The 18,626-nt window shown below is 64.9% G+C and overlaps 1 protein-coding gene across 1 annotated transcript in view; it reads right to left on the bottom strand.

The window, feature by feature from the left end:
• GAK (cyclin G associated kinase) overlaps positions 1–18,581 on the bottom strand; it is a 40,391-nt gene extending 21,810 nt beyond the window's left edge. Inside the window, exons 1-11 of the mRNA XM_054708807.1 lie at positions 18,348–18,581; positions 16,238–16,299; positions 15,511–15,570; positions 14,628–14,742; positions 12,517–12,659; positions 8,204–8,329; positions 7,212–7,301; positions 3,580–3,715; positions 3,206–3,318; positions 1,906–1,996; positions 277–400 (exon numbers count right to left, since the gene is read on the bottom strand). Coding sequence (XP_054564782.1) covers positions 277–400; positions 1,906–1,996; positions 3,206–3,318; positions 3,580–3,715; positions 7,212–7,301; positions 8,204–8,329; positions 12,517–12,659; positions 14,628–14,742; positions 15,511–15,570; positions 16,238–16,299; positions 18,348–18,492 — 1,205 coding nt within the window. The 5' untranslated portion in view covers positions 18,493–18,581. The remainder of the gene's footprint in view (positions 1–276; positions 401–1,905; positions 1,997–3,205; positions 3,319–3,579; positions 3,716–7,211; positions 7,302–8,203; positions 8,330–12,516; positions 12,660–14,627; positions 14,743–15,510; positions 15,571–16,237; positions 16,300–18,347) is intronic.
• Positions 18,582–18,626: the final 45 nt, after the last annotated feature.

Genomic DNA, 18,626 nt, shown 5'->3' with positions numbered 1-18,626 from the left:
AGGCACCAAACCCCAGCGAGGTGGTGCCCTCAGCTCCAGGCCCCGCGTGCCTGGCAGCGGGCCAGCACTTGTCCGCTCCCCCCAAGTCCCTCACCGCAGGGGTGGAAATGGGGCGAGAAATGGGGCGGGGGGGCGGGGGAGCGGGGCCCACCCACTGGCCACAAGTGCAGGCTGTGCCAGGCTGGGAGGCGGCAGCGCAAAAGGTCAGAAAACCCCCATGCCATGGAGAAGGCCCGAGCCGCGCCCAGGCCCTGCACCCACGCACCCTCGACTCACTTGGCGACGGACTGGATGACCTTGGAGGAGGTGTCCTTGAGGTTGGTGAGCAGGCGCCCGGGGCCCCCCCGCAGGATGTCCAGGAGCCCGCCGTAGGGCTGCTCGTACTCAGCAACCGCCAGGCCTGCAAGCAGAGACGAGCTCAGGCCAGGCCGGCGGGGTCAGTGGGGTTAGGACCAGGAGCGTCAGCATCCCCAGAACCTGTGAGGGCCACACACTCCCCGTCACCCCGCCGTCTGCTGGACCCCGTGTGGGCACAGGAACTAAACCAGCAGCTGGCATCTAAGCCTGCCCCACGCCCACAGCCCACCAGCTGCTCTCACAAGGGCCGAGCCTGGACCCAGCCGGTGAGAGCGGAGCCTCCGGGTGCCCACAGCCTCCATCCCGTCTCTAGGATGTGCACCCACTCACGACAGCAAACCTGGACCCCGGGCCCCCTGCACACACGCACCCTGAGGGCCCAGCAAAGGCAAGCCTCCACCCGAGGAGGGAGGACACAGGTGGACATGGAGGGCAGGAGGGGGGTCATGCATATGGCCCCCGCCGAGCAGAGAGGCCGTGGGGCTGGACAGCGGGTGTGCTGCTATCTGCCTGCAGCGTAGGGCCCGGGTGTGAACAGTGATGGCAACCCCGGAGGATGTGGTCCCCGAAGGCGGCTGGTGGGGGCGGGGGGGCGGCGGTGGGGTAACAAGAGGAAGTCGTGGCCGACACACTGCATCTGTGCCCGAGGGTCCCTGCGGCCTGTGTGCAGCCTCGGAGACCAGCCAGCAGCGCTGGCACAGGTGGCTGGGGCACAGTGGGAACCAGGCCCCGCGCTCCGGCTGTCAGGCAGCCACAGAAAGCAGCCCACATGTCCTACGTGTAGAACGTTCTTGCTGGCCGTTCCCCAGGAAGTGACCAGCACTCGTGTGTGTTGAGCACATGTGTGCATGAGCGTGGTGTAAGCATGTACGAGCACGTGTGCACACGTGTGTGGTATGGTCCTGTCCCAGCACCTAGAGAACGCCCCAGAGCTGTCCAGGTGGCCCCACGTGCTGGACATGCAGAGGCGACCAGACCCACGCTGTGTGGAGATGGAGCCTGGGACACAGGGCAAGCCAGCTGCTGGGATGGCCCCTCCCCAGGAAACAAACCCGATTCCACCCCAAACAGCCAGAGTGGCCAATGGGATGGGGCGCGGGGCAGAGCACTGCCTGGCAGGGCCGTCCAGAGCCTTCCTGGGCCTGCTGCACCAAGCCCGGCTGAGGGCTCCTTGGGACCAGCTCCGTGTGCCAGCACGGGGCGCTCAGACCACCCACAACCACTGGATGAGGGTGCAGCTCACTCACAAATACGACCGAGCGGGAGGAAACCCGCTGAGCCACCTCTGCCGCGGCCACAACCCTCTCCTGCCCGAGGAGCCCGCCTCTCCCCAGGGGCCTGGGACCTGCACCCCGCCCCCTGCAGGCCACCCCAAAGGCCCCTGCAGGCCACCCCAAAGGTGCTCAGAGCCCCTGCGGCACAGGACAGGGTGCTGGCACGCACACTGCTCCCCAAGTTCCATCCTAAACGTGGCCCAGAGTGTCGCCTCCGCCAGTCCTGGGAGCTCTAGGCAGTTAGGGGACCCGAACAAGCAGCGCGTGCACTCACCTCCGCCTTGGCCGCTGCTCACGGGCCCCGCGGGAGGAGGTGGCCCTCGGGACGGGGCAGCGTTCCCATAGCCCCCATTCTGCTCCAGGAGCTGAGGGTTCGAACAGCAAGGCCTCAGCAGGTACGGGGCCAGCTCCGCGCAGGGAGAAACCCTCCCTCCTCCTGACTATAGCCCGTCTCCACCCGACCCTGGAAACCCCTACACGGAGGGCGGTCACACAGCGCTGCGAGCGGACGTTTGGGTTAGGGGCAGCCTGCCCGCTGCCGCACGCCCACCGAGTGCCAGTCCCGCCCAGCGGCTCGCAGCCTGCCTGCCAGAGGGGTGGGCTGCGCAGCGAGGACCCTGCCTGCCCCAAACTGAGCCCACGGCTGGCGCTGGCCAGAGTCTCGACCCGCAACCTTCAGAGAGGTGCTCGGGACCCGGCTGGGAGGGCCGCAGCCTCCCGCCAGCCTCTTGGCGCTGGACGCAACCCTGCGTGGCCTTCGATGGGCCGTGGTGCCTGCTCCTCTCCTGTGAGGTCCTCGGCCATGGCCGTTTCCGGTGCCGTGTCTGAGAACATCCTTGTTATGGAGCTGAAGTTTCGCCACATGAAGCTCACGCGGTAAAACGAAGGTGACGTTGCCTTTCTCTGGCCGAGCAGGTGGCAGGCGGATGGCGGCGGGCAGCCAGGCTTTCTCCACGCCGTCTCACCAACAGGCTTCCGGCTGCCAGGCAGGCACACCGTCCGCTGGGACCGCACACGCCAGGCCACTCAGCCGGAGGCCCTGCTGCCGAGGGCACGCAGACACCACTGTCCTCGCCTGCGTCAGGCCGACCGGTCCTCCCTCGGCTGCTCCTGGGCTCCAGGCCCGACCGCAGGCACGGACGGTCCTCACTGCCCGGGCAGAAGAGCCCTTAGGGGGCAGTGTCTGCACCAGGCCCCGAGTTCTGAAAGCGCCAGGATCGAAAGGTGCCCTGGCGCCCACTGACCCGCGGCCTGTCTGTCCATTGGCACCCCCACCGCACCCCGGAGGACTCCTGGCGGCACACATGTGGCAGCCCCAGAGCAGACGCCTCTGAGCCTCGTCCACCCCACGCCCTCCCTGCCCCTCCTCCCCGCGCTGGCCGCTGTCTGACAGGGCACGTCTTCCTTCCAGCTCCTGCCCACACTCAGAGCCGTCTGCCTGTGCCGACTCCCTCCTGCCAGGGGGCCCCGCCCTGGAGTCCCCGGGGCACGGGGACGGCCTGCACAACGGTCACCCCTTTAAAGCAGACGGGGCCCCGGAGACCCTGCTCTGAGCAGCACCTGGAAGGCCCTACCTCGGTGATGGGCGCCTTGGGGTTCACGCTCCGGGCAGCCGCGATCTCCTGCAGCTGGTTCACCAGCTCGGTGATGGACAGCCGCTCCTCCGGGTTGACCTTCAGCGTGGCGCCTGCAGAAGGGAAGGGCGCACTCAGGGTCCCCGGACCCCAGGGCCCCACCCCCTGCCCTCGTGAGGTGACGGACCACGGAGCCTCGTTCACAGACTTCAACAGCAAGCGAGGCCACAGCACGAAGAGCAACGAGAGACACCGTTTGGAGCACGTAACTCACACGGCTGACGGGGGGGAAAAGCCCACAGGGAGGCCGCCAAAGGGCCACGCGGCACGTTACAGGAGGCGTGTCCTCCGAGGTCCCTGCACACGGGACTTACGGATGAGGCCGTGGAACACGGAGTACCGAGTGTCGTCAGCAGGGATGCAGTACTTCCCGTTGACGATGCGAAGCTTGGCGCCGTCTTCGAAAGGGTGCTGCCCAAAGCACAGCAGGTACAGGATGCAGCCCAGCGCCTGCGGCCGAGGGCGAGGGTGAGGGCGGGGCGGGCGGCCCTCCTGGGCCCACAGGCAGTCAGACTCAGGCTGGTCTGACTAACGCCAGCGAGGAGTGGGACAGCTCCCCGCACGCACAGCTCCCTCCATGTACACAGTCCCCCCCGCCCCCCCCCCCCGGCCCCAACACACAGCAGCCCTCATTCTGTGCTCCTCAGGGACCATGAACATGGAGGGTATAGTAAACAAGCTCCAATCTCTCATTCCTGGTGAAAAAGCCCTTTCAAAATGAAAATTTCCACATCCGAGCACTGGATCTGTGGGCGGGGACAGCTGGGTGACTAGGGAGGGGGACAGCTGGGTGACTAGGGAGGGGGCAGCTGGGTGACGAGGGAGGAAGGGGACAGCTGGGTGACTAGGGAGGGGGCAGCTGGGTGTCTAGGGAGGGAGGACACAGCTGGGTGACTAGGGAGGGAGGACACAGCTGGGTGACTAGGGAGGGAGGGGGACAGCTGGGTGACTAGGGAGGGAGGGGGACAGCTGGGTGACTAGGGAGGGAGGGGGACAGCTGGGTGACTAGGGAGGGAGGGGACAGCTGGGTGACTAGGGAGGGAGGGGACAGCTGGGTGACTAGGGAGGGAGGGGACAGCTGGGTGACTAGGGAGGGAGGGGGACAGCTGGGTGACTAGGGAGGGAGGGGGACAGCTGGGTGACTAGGGAGGGAGGACACAGCTGGGTGACTAGGGAGGGAGGGGACAACTGGGTGACTAGGGAGGGAGGGGACAGCTGGGTGACTAGGATGAAGGGGCCACGTCCACGTTTTTCGTGGTAACACTGAGCACAGGTGGACGGCCCTGGGGCAGAACACGAAGGAACCACAGGTGGCGGGGACGTCCACAGACATGCCCCGAGCCCAGCCCCGTCTCTTCTCACTGTTGACCTTCAGCACCCACTGGGGACACGGCGGAGACACTGGGACACATCCAGCTGAGGATCACAGCACACACCGCAGGTGCCCCAGCACAGCATGCAACTCCAGGGCCACCCTTTCAACACCTGTGTGTGTGTGCACACGTGTGTGTGTGCACGTGCACATGTGTGACTGTGTGTGTGCGTGTCCTTGGGCTAGGGCGGCTGAGGGCCCACTGGGGGTCACCTGAGACTGGGGAAGGGAAGACAGATCACTAAGCACAGCTCCAGCCCCCGGGTCCCAGCAGTCACTCATTTCAACGGCCACCTGCCTCTCCGGCACCAGGACAGGAGCTCCTGCCGCAGCAGGCCAGCACCGGACACGGACTGACAGCCCAGACTGGGAGCCTGAGGTGCAAGGCGCAGGGAGGCCTGGGGCTGAGGCGTCCCTGTCCCTGCTCTTAGGGAGACAGGGAGACCGCAGGGCACCCACGCGCAATGAAGGAGCCCAGCCAGGCACGACTCCCAGCCTGACACGGGGTCTGGCCCCACGAACCCTGGCTCCGTCAGGCCTGGCTGGTGCAGGGGCTCTGACCCGCAGGTGGCAGACCGCTGGCTGACTCCACCCACCCCGACCCACCGCCCTCTCCTCAGCCCATCTCCACTGGCAGCCGTGACAGGAAAGAAAGAAGAAGAAAGGCCAAAGAAGCGTGGCGTCCAGAGCCCCGGGAGCACAGAGCCCACAGGGAGCACAGAGCCCACAGGGAGCACAGAGCCCACAGGGAGCACGGGGCCCACAGGGAGCACAGAGCCCACAGGGAGCACAGAGCCCACAGGGAGCACAGAGCCCACAGGGAGCACAGAGCCCACAGGGAGCACAGAGCCCACAGGGAGCACAGGGAGCACAGAGCCCACAGGGAGCACAGAGCCCACAGGGAGCACAGAGCCCACAGGGAGCACAGAGAGCACAGGGCCCACAGGGAGCACAGGGCCCACAGGGAGCACAGAGCCCACAGGGAGCACAGAGCCCACAGGGAGCACAGAGCCCACAGGGAGCACGGGGCCCACAGGGAGCACGGAGCCCACAGGGAGCACGGAGCCCACAGGGAGCACAGAGCCCACAGGGAGCAGAGCCCACAGGGAGCACAGAGCCCACAGGGAGCACGGGGCCCACAGGGAGCAGAGCCCACAGGGAGCACAGAGCTCACAGGGAGCACAGAGCCCACAGGGAGCACAAGGGCCCACAGGGAGCACAGGGCCCACAGGGAGCACAGGGCCCACAGGGAGCACAGAGCCCACAGGGAGCACAGGGCCCACAGGGAGCACAGAGCCCACAGGGAGCACAGGGCCCACAGGGAGCACAGAGCCCACAGGGAGCACGGGGCCCACAGGGAGCACAGAGCCCACAGGGAGCACAGGGAGCACGGGGCCCACAGGGAGCACAGAGCCCACAGGGAGCACGGGGCCCACAGGGAGCACAGAGCCCACAGGGAGCACAGGGCCCACAGGGAGCACAGAGCCCACAGGGAGCACAGGGCCCACAGGGAGCACAGGGCCCACAGGGAGCACAGGGCCCACAGGGAGCAGAGCCCACAGGGAGCACAGAGCCCACAGGGAGCACAGGGAGCACAGGGCCCACAGGGAGCACAGAGCCCACAGGGAGCACAGAGCCCACAGGGAGCACAGGGCCCACAGGGAGCACAGAGCACACAGGGAGCACGGGGCCCACAGGGAGCACAGGGCCCACAGGGAGCACAGAGCCCACAGGGAGCACAGGGAGCACAGAGCCCACAGGGAGCACAGAGCCCACAGGGAGCACAGGGAGCACAGAGCCCACAGGGAGCACAGAGCCCACAGGGAGCACAGAGCCCACAGGGAGCACGGGGCCCACAGGGAGCACAGAGCCCACAGGGAGCACAGAGCCCACAGGGAGCACAGAGCCCACAGGGAGCACGGGGCCCACAGGGAGCACAGAGCCCACAGGGAGCACGGGGCCCACAGGGAGCACGGGGCCCACAGGGAGCACGGGGCCCACAGGGAGCACAGAGCCCACAGGGAGCACAGGGAGCACAGAGCCCACAGGGAGCACAGGGAGCACAGAGCCCACAGGGAGCACAGGGCCCACAGGGAGCACAGAGCCCACAGGGAGCACAGGGCCCACAGGGAGCACAGAGCCCACAGGGAGCACAGGGAGCACAGAGCCCACAGGGCCCACAGGGAGCACGGGGCCCACAGGGAGCACGGGGCCCACAGGGAGCACAGGGCCCACAGGGAGCACAGAGCACACAGGGAGCACGGGGCCCACAGGGAGCACAGAGCCCACAGGGAGCACAGGGCCCACAGGGAGCACGGGGCCCACAGGGAGCACAGGGAGCACAGAGCCCACAGGGAGCACAGAGCCCACAGGGAGCACGGGGCCCACAGGGAGCACAGGGCCCACAGGGAGCACAGAGCCCACAGGGAGCACAGGGAGCACAGAGCCCACAGGGAGCACAGGGCCCACAGGGAGCACAGGGCCCACAGGGAGCACAGGGCCCACAGGGAGCACAGAGCCCACAGGGAGCACAGGGCCCACAGGGAGCACAGCGCACAGGCACTGGGGCCTCACCCAGATGTCCTGCTTCTCGCCGATGGGGAAGTTGGAGTACAGGTCCACGATCTCGGGCGTCCTGTACATGGGCGTTGTGTTCCTGGTGACCTGAAGAACAGACGTACTTTTCACAGGGAAGTTGTTTGGCCTCGGTGCCCACGGCCTCCCTGCAGGATGCGCACGTCCACCCCCGGGCCCAGCACCTCTCGCCCGGTGCTCGCCCCCTCTCCTCACCCACGGCCGCCTCCAGCCCCAGCTCTTGCCGGAGTGGCCACACCCAGCACCCACGTGGGATGTCAGCTGTGTGTCCAGGAGACACGTCCCAGCGGAAGCGGACAGGCGGCCCCCGCCGGCTCCGGGAGGTGGGTCACCTGCGGCCCGAGAGGAGGTGTTCTCAAAGCCACCTCCTACGAGTTCTCGTGGACAGAGACCCTCGTCCGGGAGAGCTGAACTGAATTCACGGACAGTCAGGCTGTTCTGTGAGAAACCCGGGACCCAGGTAGGCAGGGCGGGCCCCGTGGCCGAGACTGGGGACCCAGCACGGGGAGGCCAGCGTGGCCCACGTGTGGCTGACACACACACACACACACACACCAACCCGGGCCAGAGCTGCCGCTGGCACATGCTGTGACCTGGGCGAGACAGGGAGGCTAACCCACGGTTCTCCCGGGAAGGTCTGCTTCAGGAGGAGGAGGGCCTGGGCGGGACAAGCGCCCGGGAGACACCCAGGGCCAACACAATGCCACGTCCAGGTGCATAAGGATGCTGAGCCCGGGAGGGAGGCGGGCAGAGGGCACTGCGACCCGGACGTGGCCGCAGAGCCTCCACACAGGAAGTCACCAAGCTGCAGGCCCGTGACCCACATGTGTGCACGTGTGTTCCCTGCGCTGAGACGGCGTGCTAGGCAGCCGTGTGAGGCACTGACCCCCAGCCCAGCGCGAGGCTCCTACAGCACGAGGAGTGGGTGCAAGCCGCCCCACGCGCAATGCTGAGCGCCTGCCACAGCTCACCTCCTCCTCCACCAGGGCCCGCCGCTGGGCACTCCAGCTGTAGTCGGGGACGTGCGAGATGGTCGTGGCGCTGCCAAAGTCGCACAGCTTAATGGTCCCCTGGTTACTCAGCAGTAAGTTTTCAACCTGAAAAATTCCAGGAGACAGTCCTTATAGATTTGGGGTGCAGACAGTCAGCTGGCTCTGAGGAGAAAATGCAGCACCCCCACTTCGTTTTGGTCGAGATCAGCGTGTGTACCTTTAGAAGCAGATAATTCAGAAAAAGGCAAATGACATCAGTACCACGGGACACACAATGAAAGCCTTTAGAAAAGGCTGAATTAACACTGTTTGAAAGCCGTCCTATGTGATAAAAGCCCAGCGACCCAACGGCAGAACCACCAGTGGCTATGACGCGCACTGACCACCAGGGGGCAGACGCTCAACGCAGGAGCTGCCCCCTGGTGGTCAGTGCGCTCCCACAGTGGGAGCGCCGCTCAGCCAACCGGGATGAGTGGCTGCTCCCGCTGCGAACCCCGAGGCGACGGGCAGGTACCCGGGCTGTGATCATCGCCTCCTCACCCCAGGCTCCTCCTCCGAGCGCCCGCAGGCCGTGCAGCGCCACCGCCAGGCTGGCAGGCTGACCCTAGAGGCTGGGAAGTGGGTTCGTGGGACTGAGGCCTACTCCACCACCGCTCAGTGCTATTGGCCCTGGGCCCGGCCCCGACCAGGTCTCTGGAGAGGCGAGTGCTCCAGCTCCACGGAAGATGCCGGACCAGGGAGCAGCGCTCAGAGGGCAGGTCCACAGCCGCTTGGCTGACCGGGATGAGTGGTGCTCCCACAGCGGCCGATCCCCGCAGGCCGTGCCCCCACCAGTGCATGAATCGTGCACTGGGCCTCTAGTCTTATATAGTTAATATCCTATATAATAAAAGTCTAACGTGCAAATTGTCCCCTTGACCGGGAGTTTGACCAGGAGTTCGACCGCTCGCTATGATGTGCGCTGACCACAAGGGGGTGGCACGGACATGGCAGGTGTCAGTGATGCAGCACTGGCAGTGGGCGACAGTGGAGGCGCTGCTGGCCCCGATGAGAGCGGGACCGCGGTGGGATGGTGGAGCGGGTGAGCGGGTGGCGCCAGGCCACGGTGGGTGCGAGCAGGGCCCGATGACTCAGGCGGAGGGGGGCGCGTGGGGACCCGGGGGCCCAGGTGCTGCCCAGGGCCCAGAGGTCAGCTGGGACCTGCCCTTCCACACCAGACACTCGCGCTTCGATCGCCGGCCAGGCCTAGGGACCGCACCCGCGCACGCGTTTCGTGCACCAGGCCTCTGGTCAACTAGACGAAGGAGCTGTGCAGGATCCGCCAGAAACTGCCGCTTGAGAGGCACTTTTAAATGCAACATAAGCAGGAACCACTTCTGAGAGCAGAGACAGACCTGTCCCAGCCCCTCGAGGGCACGTCCACCAAGGCCCACGGCTGAGGTCGGCTTTTACAATCTGAGTGCTGGGAAAAGCCAGTAATTCTTCACCCCTGGGGCCGCGGGGGCCGTGGACCCGCAGAGCAGCCAGGTTTACAGTCGGCCCTGCCCAGAGAAGCCCGTCGACCTGCTCGGGGGCGGCCGGGGCAATCCCACGGGTGGGACCTGACCGACGGGCTAAAACGTGGTGAGGAGACACAGAGCTGAGAAGAGCCAGGCGATCCCGAGGCAGAGGCGAGCCTGGCTGCCGCTCCGAGGGGAGGGCGCCGACCAGGACCCGTGCCGGGAGAGCGGGACAGGCCAGGGAAGAGAGCCCTGCCTCTAAACGCAAGGGCAGCCACAGGCCTCAGGTCAACACTCGGGGCAGGAGCCCGCCGAGCCGGGCAGCTGACCAGCCACCGCAAGCCGCACCTGAGCGGACGCCGCCGCTGAGAGCAAGCACGCAGACACCCCACACGTTCCCCGCACACGCTCCCGCGGGGGAGACAGAAACAGGCCAACACCGCCACAGGCCACAGGTACGTCCCCAGAGAGGAATCCAAACGCCAACAACCCTAAAAACGGCAACTCTGCCACAAGGAAAATGCCACGGAGGCCACGGTCTGCTGCCAACACCAAGAGCCCCAAGCGCAAGGCACAGAGGTCACCCGACGGGAAGCAGCGACCCCACAGCGCACTCTGCCAGCTGTGGGCCCGAGACGGACAAGCCCTGAACCACAGCGCTGAGCAGAACGCCGCACGAAGGACGCACTCCGGAGCCACGCGCAGACAGGGTCGCCGCCCGGGCCCGTGGACAGGCCGCGGGGACACCTGGCGCACACGGGCACTGAGGTGAGGGAGTAAACCAGGCATGCTCACAGACACGGCTCTCCAATTCCACTCCTCCTTTTCACACGCACAAGCACGTGGCTAACACGTGAGCAGAGCAGTCCTGAAGGCACGGGAAACCCCCGCCGATAAGCGGGAGCGCCCCGACAGAAAAAGGCCTCCAAGCCCTAGCACCACCACCGCCCGGCGTCCTCCCAACAGCTTAAAATGACCTCTCGGATTCGGGGGGAAAGAGAAGGCCAGGCTCCTCAGAGGTCAAATCTAGACGAAGACAAAGACCCACAGACGGGGTGCCAGGGCCACAAGGAGGCCCACCACGGGGTTTCAGACAGCACATCTGGGGAGCCCCAGGGAACGGGCTGCGACTGGTGTGAAAGGATATGAGCAGCGGTTTCCCATCTTTCCATCTTGTGACACATAAACTAACTACTGAGATTCTGCAGCGCACCAAAAAGCGTAGTGGTCCTTGGGTTACCTCGGAGATCCGTTCCCACAGCGCGACGTAACGCGATTTTCGCCGTAAGTCGGAACCCACCTACATAAGCACCTACGTCACTCACATGGAGCACAGACACAGCAGTAATGACGTGAAACAGTAAAGAAAATTTAAAAGAAAGGTAATTCCTGACCTTTACTTGTGGTAAATAATAAAAAACATAAAGCGCATTATGTGCAGACGCCGAAATGACGGAACTTTATAAACGGGAGATGGCAACGTGACCCGAGGACTGCCTGCATTCTGCTGATCTGACCAAAAACGGGCAGTTTTGACGCATTCACACTGGACACCTACTGTGCTGCTGCTGCCGTTTCCCTACTTGGGAGGCTAAGGGAAAGGTCGGCGCCCTGACTGGACAGCCAATCCTCACAGCGCCCCGTGAGCGCCTCTGTGCTAGCGAGAGTCTGGGTGCTGCTAAGGCAGGGATGGTGCAGCTGCTAAGAAAACGGCCCTGCTCTCCCACAGTTTTGTGCACAAGTGTCCAGGCGTGAAATGGAGTGATGTCTGGGGCCCGGCTTTAAAATCCTTTAGGAAAACCACCTTCTCGAGGAAGCAGGACGAGGGGCGGCTGTCGCCCAAGACGTGGCCAGAGCCGGGCACAGCTCTGGGTACTGGACAATTTCCACAAAGTCTTGGGTTTTTCAAAGACACAACAGGGGGAATAAAAACCAGGCCAGCCCGGCCGGCGTGGCTCAGGGGCTGAGCATCGCTGTATGAACCAGGAGGTCATGGTTTGTTTAATTCCCGGTCAGGGCACAGGCCCGGGTTGCAGGCTCCATCCCCAGTGGGGGACGTGCAGGAGGCAGCCGATCCATGATTCTCTCTCATCACTGATGTTTCTCTCTCTCTCCCTCCCTTCCTCTCTGAAATCAATAAAAATATATTTTTAAAAACACACCAGACCATAAACCAGAAAACATGTGCAGCACACATAACTCAAATAAAGACCATTGTGTGAACATACAGGAGCTCCAATCCATCAACATGACAGACCAAAAAGCAGGAAAAGGACAGAAAACAAACGCTAACTGAAGAGCATGAGCAGCAGCAACAAGCACTTAACTCACTAATAACCAGGAAAAGCAGAACCACTACAATCCCCCCCGCCAGCGACGTGAAGGCAGCAGCTCTGCGCACGGACGGCCAGTGGCACGCTGGAGCCCTCCTGCCGGGAGGACACACTCAGCACCTCCGGCAGCTGCAGCAGGAAAGCAACCCTGCGTGAAAGGCAGGCGCTGACACCACCCACGCTGCAGGCCGCCCTGGACCCCGAGCCGAGGGCACGTCCAGAGGAGGCACACTCCTCATCTCCAGGGGAGGACGAGGGCCGCAGCCCAGAGCTGGGGGCACAGGGGGAGCCCAGGCCCCACAGGGCTCTCTCACGGCTTCAACCGAGGAGCTTCGGGAAAGCCACTCGCCGGGAAGGGGCTCCTGCGTGGTCTCTGAGACTCGGCAGAGCCTGGCGGCCTCACTGGCAGAAGCCAGACCTCCCAGGCGGGCGCGGCGGGGCGTGCGGGTGGGGGCAGCACCTTGAGGTCCCGGTGGATGATGGGCGGCTTCTGCCGGTGCATGTGCTGCACAGCCCTGCACGTCTGGTAGAAGATCTTCAGGATGGCGTCGCACGACAGCGGCCCTTTGGTCTCGCTTTTCTTCAGAAACTCCACCAGCTGCCCTGGAAAAGACAGGAGACACTCATCCCCACAGGGCAGGGGCAGGCCGCCGGGCAGGGGCGGGGCCACCGCCCTTACACGTGGGACACCTGTGGCCACGGCGCGGGCAGCACAGGCTCCCACACGGAGTCGGAGATGGCAGGGACCAGAGAAACCACAACACCCCATCTTCGCGTCTCTCATGTCACACTTGCTCCACTTCCCTAAATGACACGGCCATCTGCCCGGGGGCGTGGAATCTCCAACACGCACTCCACACCGAGTGAGGCTGCACACAGGACCGGGGGGTGGTGACAGCACAGGCGGGGACGGTGAGGCTTGGGCCCAGGGAGCCCCATCCTGTCGCCAGGGACACGTGTTCAACCTCAGTGCCCGTCCCTGATCCAGGCCCGAGGCCACCTCAGTGACAGATGCAGCCACCATGGCTACCACGCTCCAGCTCCATGGTGGCCCTCAGCCACGCTGCCCCGCCTCCTGCGCTCAGACACCCCCCCGCCACCCTCCAGGAAGCCAGCTCTGCCAGCCTGCGACACGGGCACCCGCTCCAGCTCATTTCCCCCTACGCTGGGCGGGTCGCTGAACCTGCGCCTGCACACAACAGTGCCCACACACCACGCTCACCTGGTGAACCACCTGCCGAGGGGCGAGGGCATGAGCCCCAGCCTGACGAGGCCCAGCGCAGAGCGACGCAGAGGCCGCCTGAGCTCCCATGTGAGGAGCAGGACAGACTCCACGGCACGCAGCCGCAAACAGGGCCCCGGCATAAGAGCGCGCTGCCCGGATGGAAAGCAGCGTGGCCTCACCCACGCCACCCGAGGGGTCAGAGCAGGCCACCGAATGGCACCCCCAACCAACAAGCCCCCTGCGAATGCCAGCCACGGGGAGGCCAGGTCCCGGGAGAGACACGCAGCAACCCGTGCACCAACACGCGTGCACGAGGCAAGGAGCACGTCCCACCGACACTGGCGAAGGGCCTGAGGTCTGGGTCTGCGGACACTGGGCCTGAGAGCAGGCGAGCCTGTGGGCACAAGGCAGCCCCGGGCACAGCACGCTTTCCAGAAGGAAGAGTGGGTCTACGGAACCCCGCTTCTGAGCACACCTCAGCGCTTTTCCAAGGAGCACACACTCGCGCAACTAAAACCAGCAGTGACGGCGGACACCTGCCACCTGGAAGACCCGAGTGGGGAGCCCGCACCTCGCAGCCCGCCCAGTGAGCCAACGGGAAGCAGGGCCCAGACACGGACAGCACAGCCCTCTCCCCCTCCCATCGGACAGCACAGCCCTCTCCCCGGGGCGGGCCCGGCTTCCCCAGCCTATAAAGCCGCCTGCACCTGTTTCAGCCGCTGCCTCCCCCCGCCCCCCGACCCCCACACCCGCTCCAGGGCTGCGCTGGCTGCTCAGGACTCAGCCCCTTGCCGCCGCCGCCTGCACCATCTCCTCCTCCTCCTGCAGGTGCCTGTGCTCACGCCCCTCTCCTCCGGGACAGCCCTGCTCGTGGTGGCTGGACCCCGGGGAGGGCCATCTGTGGGCGCAGCATGCGAGCCTCCCAGGGAGACGCCTGCCTCAGGGTGCCCTGCTGCTGCTCCCCGGCCTTGGGGCAGCAGGGCCCTGGCCTCCTCCCACACACGCTGCCCACGCATGAGGCAGCACCGCGCCACAGGACGAGGGCCCCACCTGGCCGCCGGCCCCTGGCCCACTGGGCCTCGCATGTCCTGTGCCCTCCGCTCCCCCTAAGGTACACCAACACCACTGAGCCCCAGGAGGTGGCTCCAGGAGGGCGGACCCCCGGCCCTCCACGGGCAGCGCGGGCTGACTGAGCCCACCTCCTCCTCCTCGGTCACGCACGTGACCCCTCCGCCCCTGGGACTCTGTAGAAGGCACTGGGCCCCCCCATCCTGTTGGTGAGAGAGACCTTCCTCCTGGGAAGGGCCCCCCCTCCTCCGGGACCTGCGTGCGCCGGGAGCCGTTACCTCTGCAGAGCTCCGTGAGCAGCAGGAACTCGGCCTGCCCCGTGTCCGACTCCTCTTTCCCTATGGACGCTGCAGAGCAAAACTGGACAATGTTGGGGTGGCCAGAAAGCTTTTTCTGCAGGTGTCTTGTTAAAGGAGAATGCGTAAGTCTGCACACTTCACACAAACAAGCGCGGTGGGCAGGGGGAGGCGCACAGCTGTGAGCACGAGGACTTGCTCTCGTGTTATTACTTAATATTGTGTTCTTGCCCACGCAAACAGCTGTAAGCCTGCTTTTGCCCTCCCCCGTACGAACCACGATGCTGAACGACGTGATCTTAGACCTCAGCACCTCAGAGCGGAAAGGAGGGCCAGCAGAGGGCAGTGTGGGGAGGGACCGCGAAGTGTGCACGGAACCACACACCTGACCACAGCCAGGCAGGCCGGCGGGAGGGCGCGGCGGGAGGCCGTGAGCAGTGAGGGTGTCCACCCGGAACTCAGGGCGGCGAGCACCCTCGGGCTCAGCGGCCGGCGTGCTCCCAGGGACAGAGCTTCAGGAGGGAAAAGAGCAGGTTCTGGCAGCGAAGGGGCAGCACCAGCCGGGGAGGCCAAGGAGAAACGCCAGCCGTCAACCATTTGTTGGTTGATGCTCTGCCTGGGGTGAAGGGATGGCCGGGCGCCGTGGCCGCAGGTCGAAGGGCTGCCCACCCCGGGCACAGAGACCTCTGGGGCAGGACCCACATCTCCACTCCCAGAACCATGGGATCCCTTCCTGCTGCCCGGAGAGTGAAGAACAAGGAAACAGCTCCATTTCACTAGAAACAGCCACAGATCAGCCAGGCAAAGCGAAGCCGCTGTCAGGTCATCGACAAGAACGGCAGGGCGGCCGCCCAGGAAAGGATACCAAGAAGCACACCTCCTGGATGATGGCGCGGTTCCGCTCCTCCTCGTTGGACAGCAGTCTCTGCGTTGGAGGGAACACAGACAAGGTGAGTGGCCGCGCGTCTGGCTAGTCCGCGCAGAGCAAATCAATGCGCCAACACCTGACCTACGCCGAAACTGACAGCGCAGAGGCCCCTGGAAATGGCCTTTGCAGCCCAAGGACACAAGAACACTCCACCGAGGAGCCTCTCCTGCAAACAGGCTGCAGTAAAATACGATGGAAAAGGAGGCGCAGCAGAAAGGAGAGTCCTCGCCCTCGTCTCCAAGTCACGTGGGCCCCGTACAGCTTAGCCGCACGCCCAGGAGCCACGCCACTCCGCTGCCCAGGCTGGACACCAGCCTCCTCGGCGAAACCAGACAGCCCTGCCCCTGTCCCACCGTGAGCTGCTCTGGGACGTGCGAGCGTGGCCTGCACGCGCGGCCCACCCGAGGCGCTGTGCCACTCCCGCTCTCTGCCGAGTCTCACGTGCACTCTCGGCACTCGAGCTCCTCCCGCCCCCAGGCCCCAAGCTGGACACCGCAGCCATAATGTCCACTGAAAATGCTGACGGCTCCTGGCCACCAGAGGGCACTAACAGGACGAGAGAGCGCACAGAGAAACACACCAATAGGGAACCCCCTCAACACTGTCACTCTGAGATTTCCTTTCAAGTAAGCAAAACCCGTGCAGAACGAGTCGCCCACCTTACCTTCAGCGCATACTCTCTGCCACTTCCCAGATCCTGAGCCTCATACACGAATGCAAACCCTCCTGGAACCAGGAAAATAAACACGTCAGTCCGCGCTGTGGCTTAGTCAACGTTTAGAGATCTTTGCTAAGTCAATACAAACTGGACTTGCAGATAGCAATATGTTTCCTGCAAAAACAATGGCTCCAATTTACACGCAAAATTCAGTAGCAAAAATTTTAAAAAGACACTTCCTCAAGTACAGACAGGTGGTGTGAGTGAGCTCATGAAAACAGGTCCAACATCCCTGCCCGCGAGGGACCGTCTCCCAGGACCCATCGGCGGCTCTCCCCCACTGGGTTGGCCCAGCAGTCTCCCCCGTCCCCCCCCTTTTTTTAAATTGCAAAATTTAAATGGAAACGTAGCTCACATTCTGAAAAGACTACAAAGCTCTCTAGCTCCACGACTCTGCCCCAAACCCATTTCGTGCTACAGTTGCAAATTCCAAAAAGCGATGAAAACCCGTGTTTTCCTCCTAGATCGTTTGACAGCAAAATGTGGTCTTTTGTAAATGGACCGGCATCTGGGGCAACCCCGGCATGAACTGCCATGGAGCCGTTTAAAGCTCATCCCACGGTCACGGCACCTCCCCGCTTCGTTACTGGCACGTCAGCGCACCTGGTTATGGGGTGCTCCCCACGGCGGGGACAGGTCATCTTTCTAAAACCTGAGGAGCTGAACTGCTCTCTGGCCCCCGGGTCGAGGGCTTGGGACCGAGCCCATGTTTACTGACACAAGACAGTCTCAGTTCCCGCAGCCTCGGCACCAAGACTTCACACTGATCTCAACCGTTTCCTTTCCAAGAGGCTTCACGAGCTTCAGAGGCTGTGAGCCACCGCCCTCGCCGCACCGGCTGCTTTTACCTCCTGGCTCGCCTGCAGGGCCCAGGGAAGGGGCTGGCACATTTCCTCGTTCTTCTTCCTGGGTGCTGAGCAGAGGCACAGCTTCCTTCTCTCCCTGACCCCTTCCCACCGGCGACTCCCCTCCCAGCCCTGGCCCTGGCCCTGGCCCGCTCCCGCCCCTCTCCCCACTGCATGCCCCACCTGAGGCTCCCCTGCACTTGGCTGTCCTTCCATCATTGGAGCGCGTGCCTTACTTTAAGGCAGAAGCCACCTGCTGTCCACCATGAGTTTCTTAAGGAAACAAGATAACTGCCTGGTATTTTCAGGGCAAATGAGGTGGCCTGGGGAGGCGTCAGTACAGGGGCTGGCCTCAACTCTGAAAGGAGAGCGCCTGTGGTTTTCCCGATAAATCACACACAAATCTGTTTTTGGAACAAACTGGAGAAAAAGTAGGTGATGCTGCTGTGGCCTTTAAGAATAAGGACATCAGGACTCAGAGGTCACGGGGGCCTCACACTGGCAGAGGGGTGGCCACGGGGACAGGCCCACCCTACTCCTGCGAGTCAATGTGCAATGTGGGGGGATACGCAGGGCTGTCGCAGCGCCAGGCCCAAAGCCGGAAGCAGCAGGACTAGGAAGTCCGGCGCCCTGTGGGAACCGGGAACAGAGGTAAGGAGGATCCAGAGGAGAGAGGGGCCTCCCCAGCGCCGGTGGCGACTTCCGTGTGGGGAGGGGGAGGCCATCGGGAGGCGAGGACCAGCTCGCAGGAACCGAGCCCACACGACACCAGGGGCACGGACGGCAGGTGGTCAGAGCAGGACGCCCACTGCCTAGCGCAGCGCCCGGGGCGGACAGGGCCGCCGCCGCGCTCAGCGGAGGGGCGCCGGCCCCGCGCCCACGTCCAGTCCCGCCCGCCCACGGCAGCCCCGACGTGAAGGGAAGGGTCTGCCTGACGCCCGCCCGCCCGCCGTGCTCTCTCCTCCAGCCTTCGGCCTCCACGGAGCCCCCGCGCTCGGCCGAACTCCCCGCCGGCCCGGCCTCCCCCCCAGCCACAGCCCCCCGCACCCCGCAGTCGGCCGCACCTGCTGCGGGGGCTGCCCAGCCCGGCCCGGCCCCGCGCCCACCAGGACGTGCCCGAGCCGAGACCGGCCTCCCAGCCCGAACAGGCCGGGGCCCTCCCGCCCGCCCGCCACGCGCTGCCCCTCGGCGCCCGCCTGCCCGCGCCTCACCCTCGGCCAGGACCCGCCGCACCCGCAGCCGCAGCTCGCCCAGCTCCACCGTCTGCCCCACAAAGTCGGTCTGGTCGCGGCCGGCAGCGCCGCCCAGGGCGCCGGGGCCCGCCAGGAAGTCGAGCGCAGACTGCAGCAACGACATGGCGGCCCGCGGCGGGCGCGGGGGCTCGGGTCCAGGGCGTCCGGGCAGCTGAGCAACCGCCGGCCGGAGCCGCACCAGCTTCCGCCCCGAGGCCGTGACGCGGGCCCGGAAGGACGCCGGCGTCTCACTTCCGC

This window comes from Eptesicus fuscus, chromosome 2 (genome assembly GCF_027574615.1).
Source record: "Eptesicus fuscus isolate TK198812 chromosome 2, DD_ASM_mEF_20220401, whole genome shotgun sequence".
In the NCBI taxonomy this organism is placed as follows: Eukaryota; Metazoa; Chordata; class Mammalia; order Chiroptera; family Vespertilionidae; genus Eptesicus; species Eptesicus fuscus.
The sequence above is the reverse complement of the archived record's forward strand: the minus strand, read 5'-3'. Positions and strand labels throughout refer to the sequence as shown.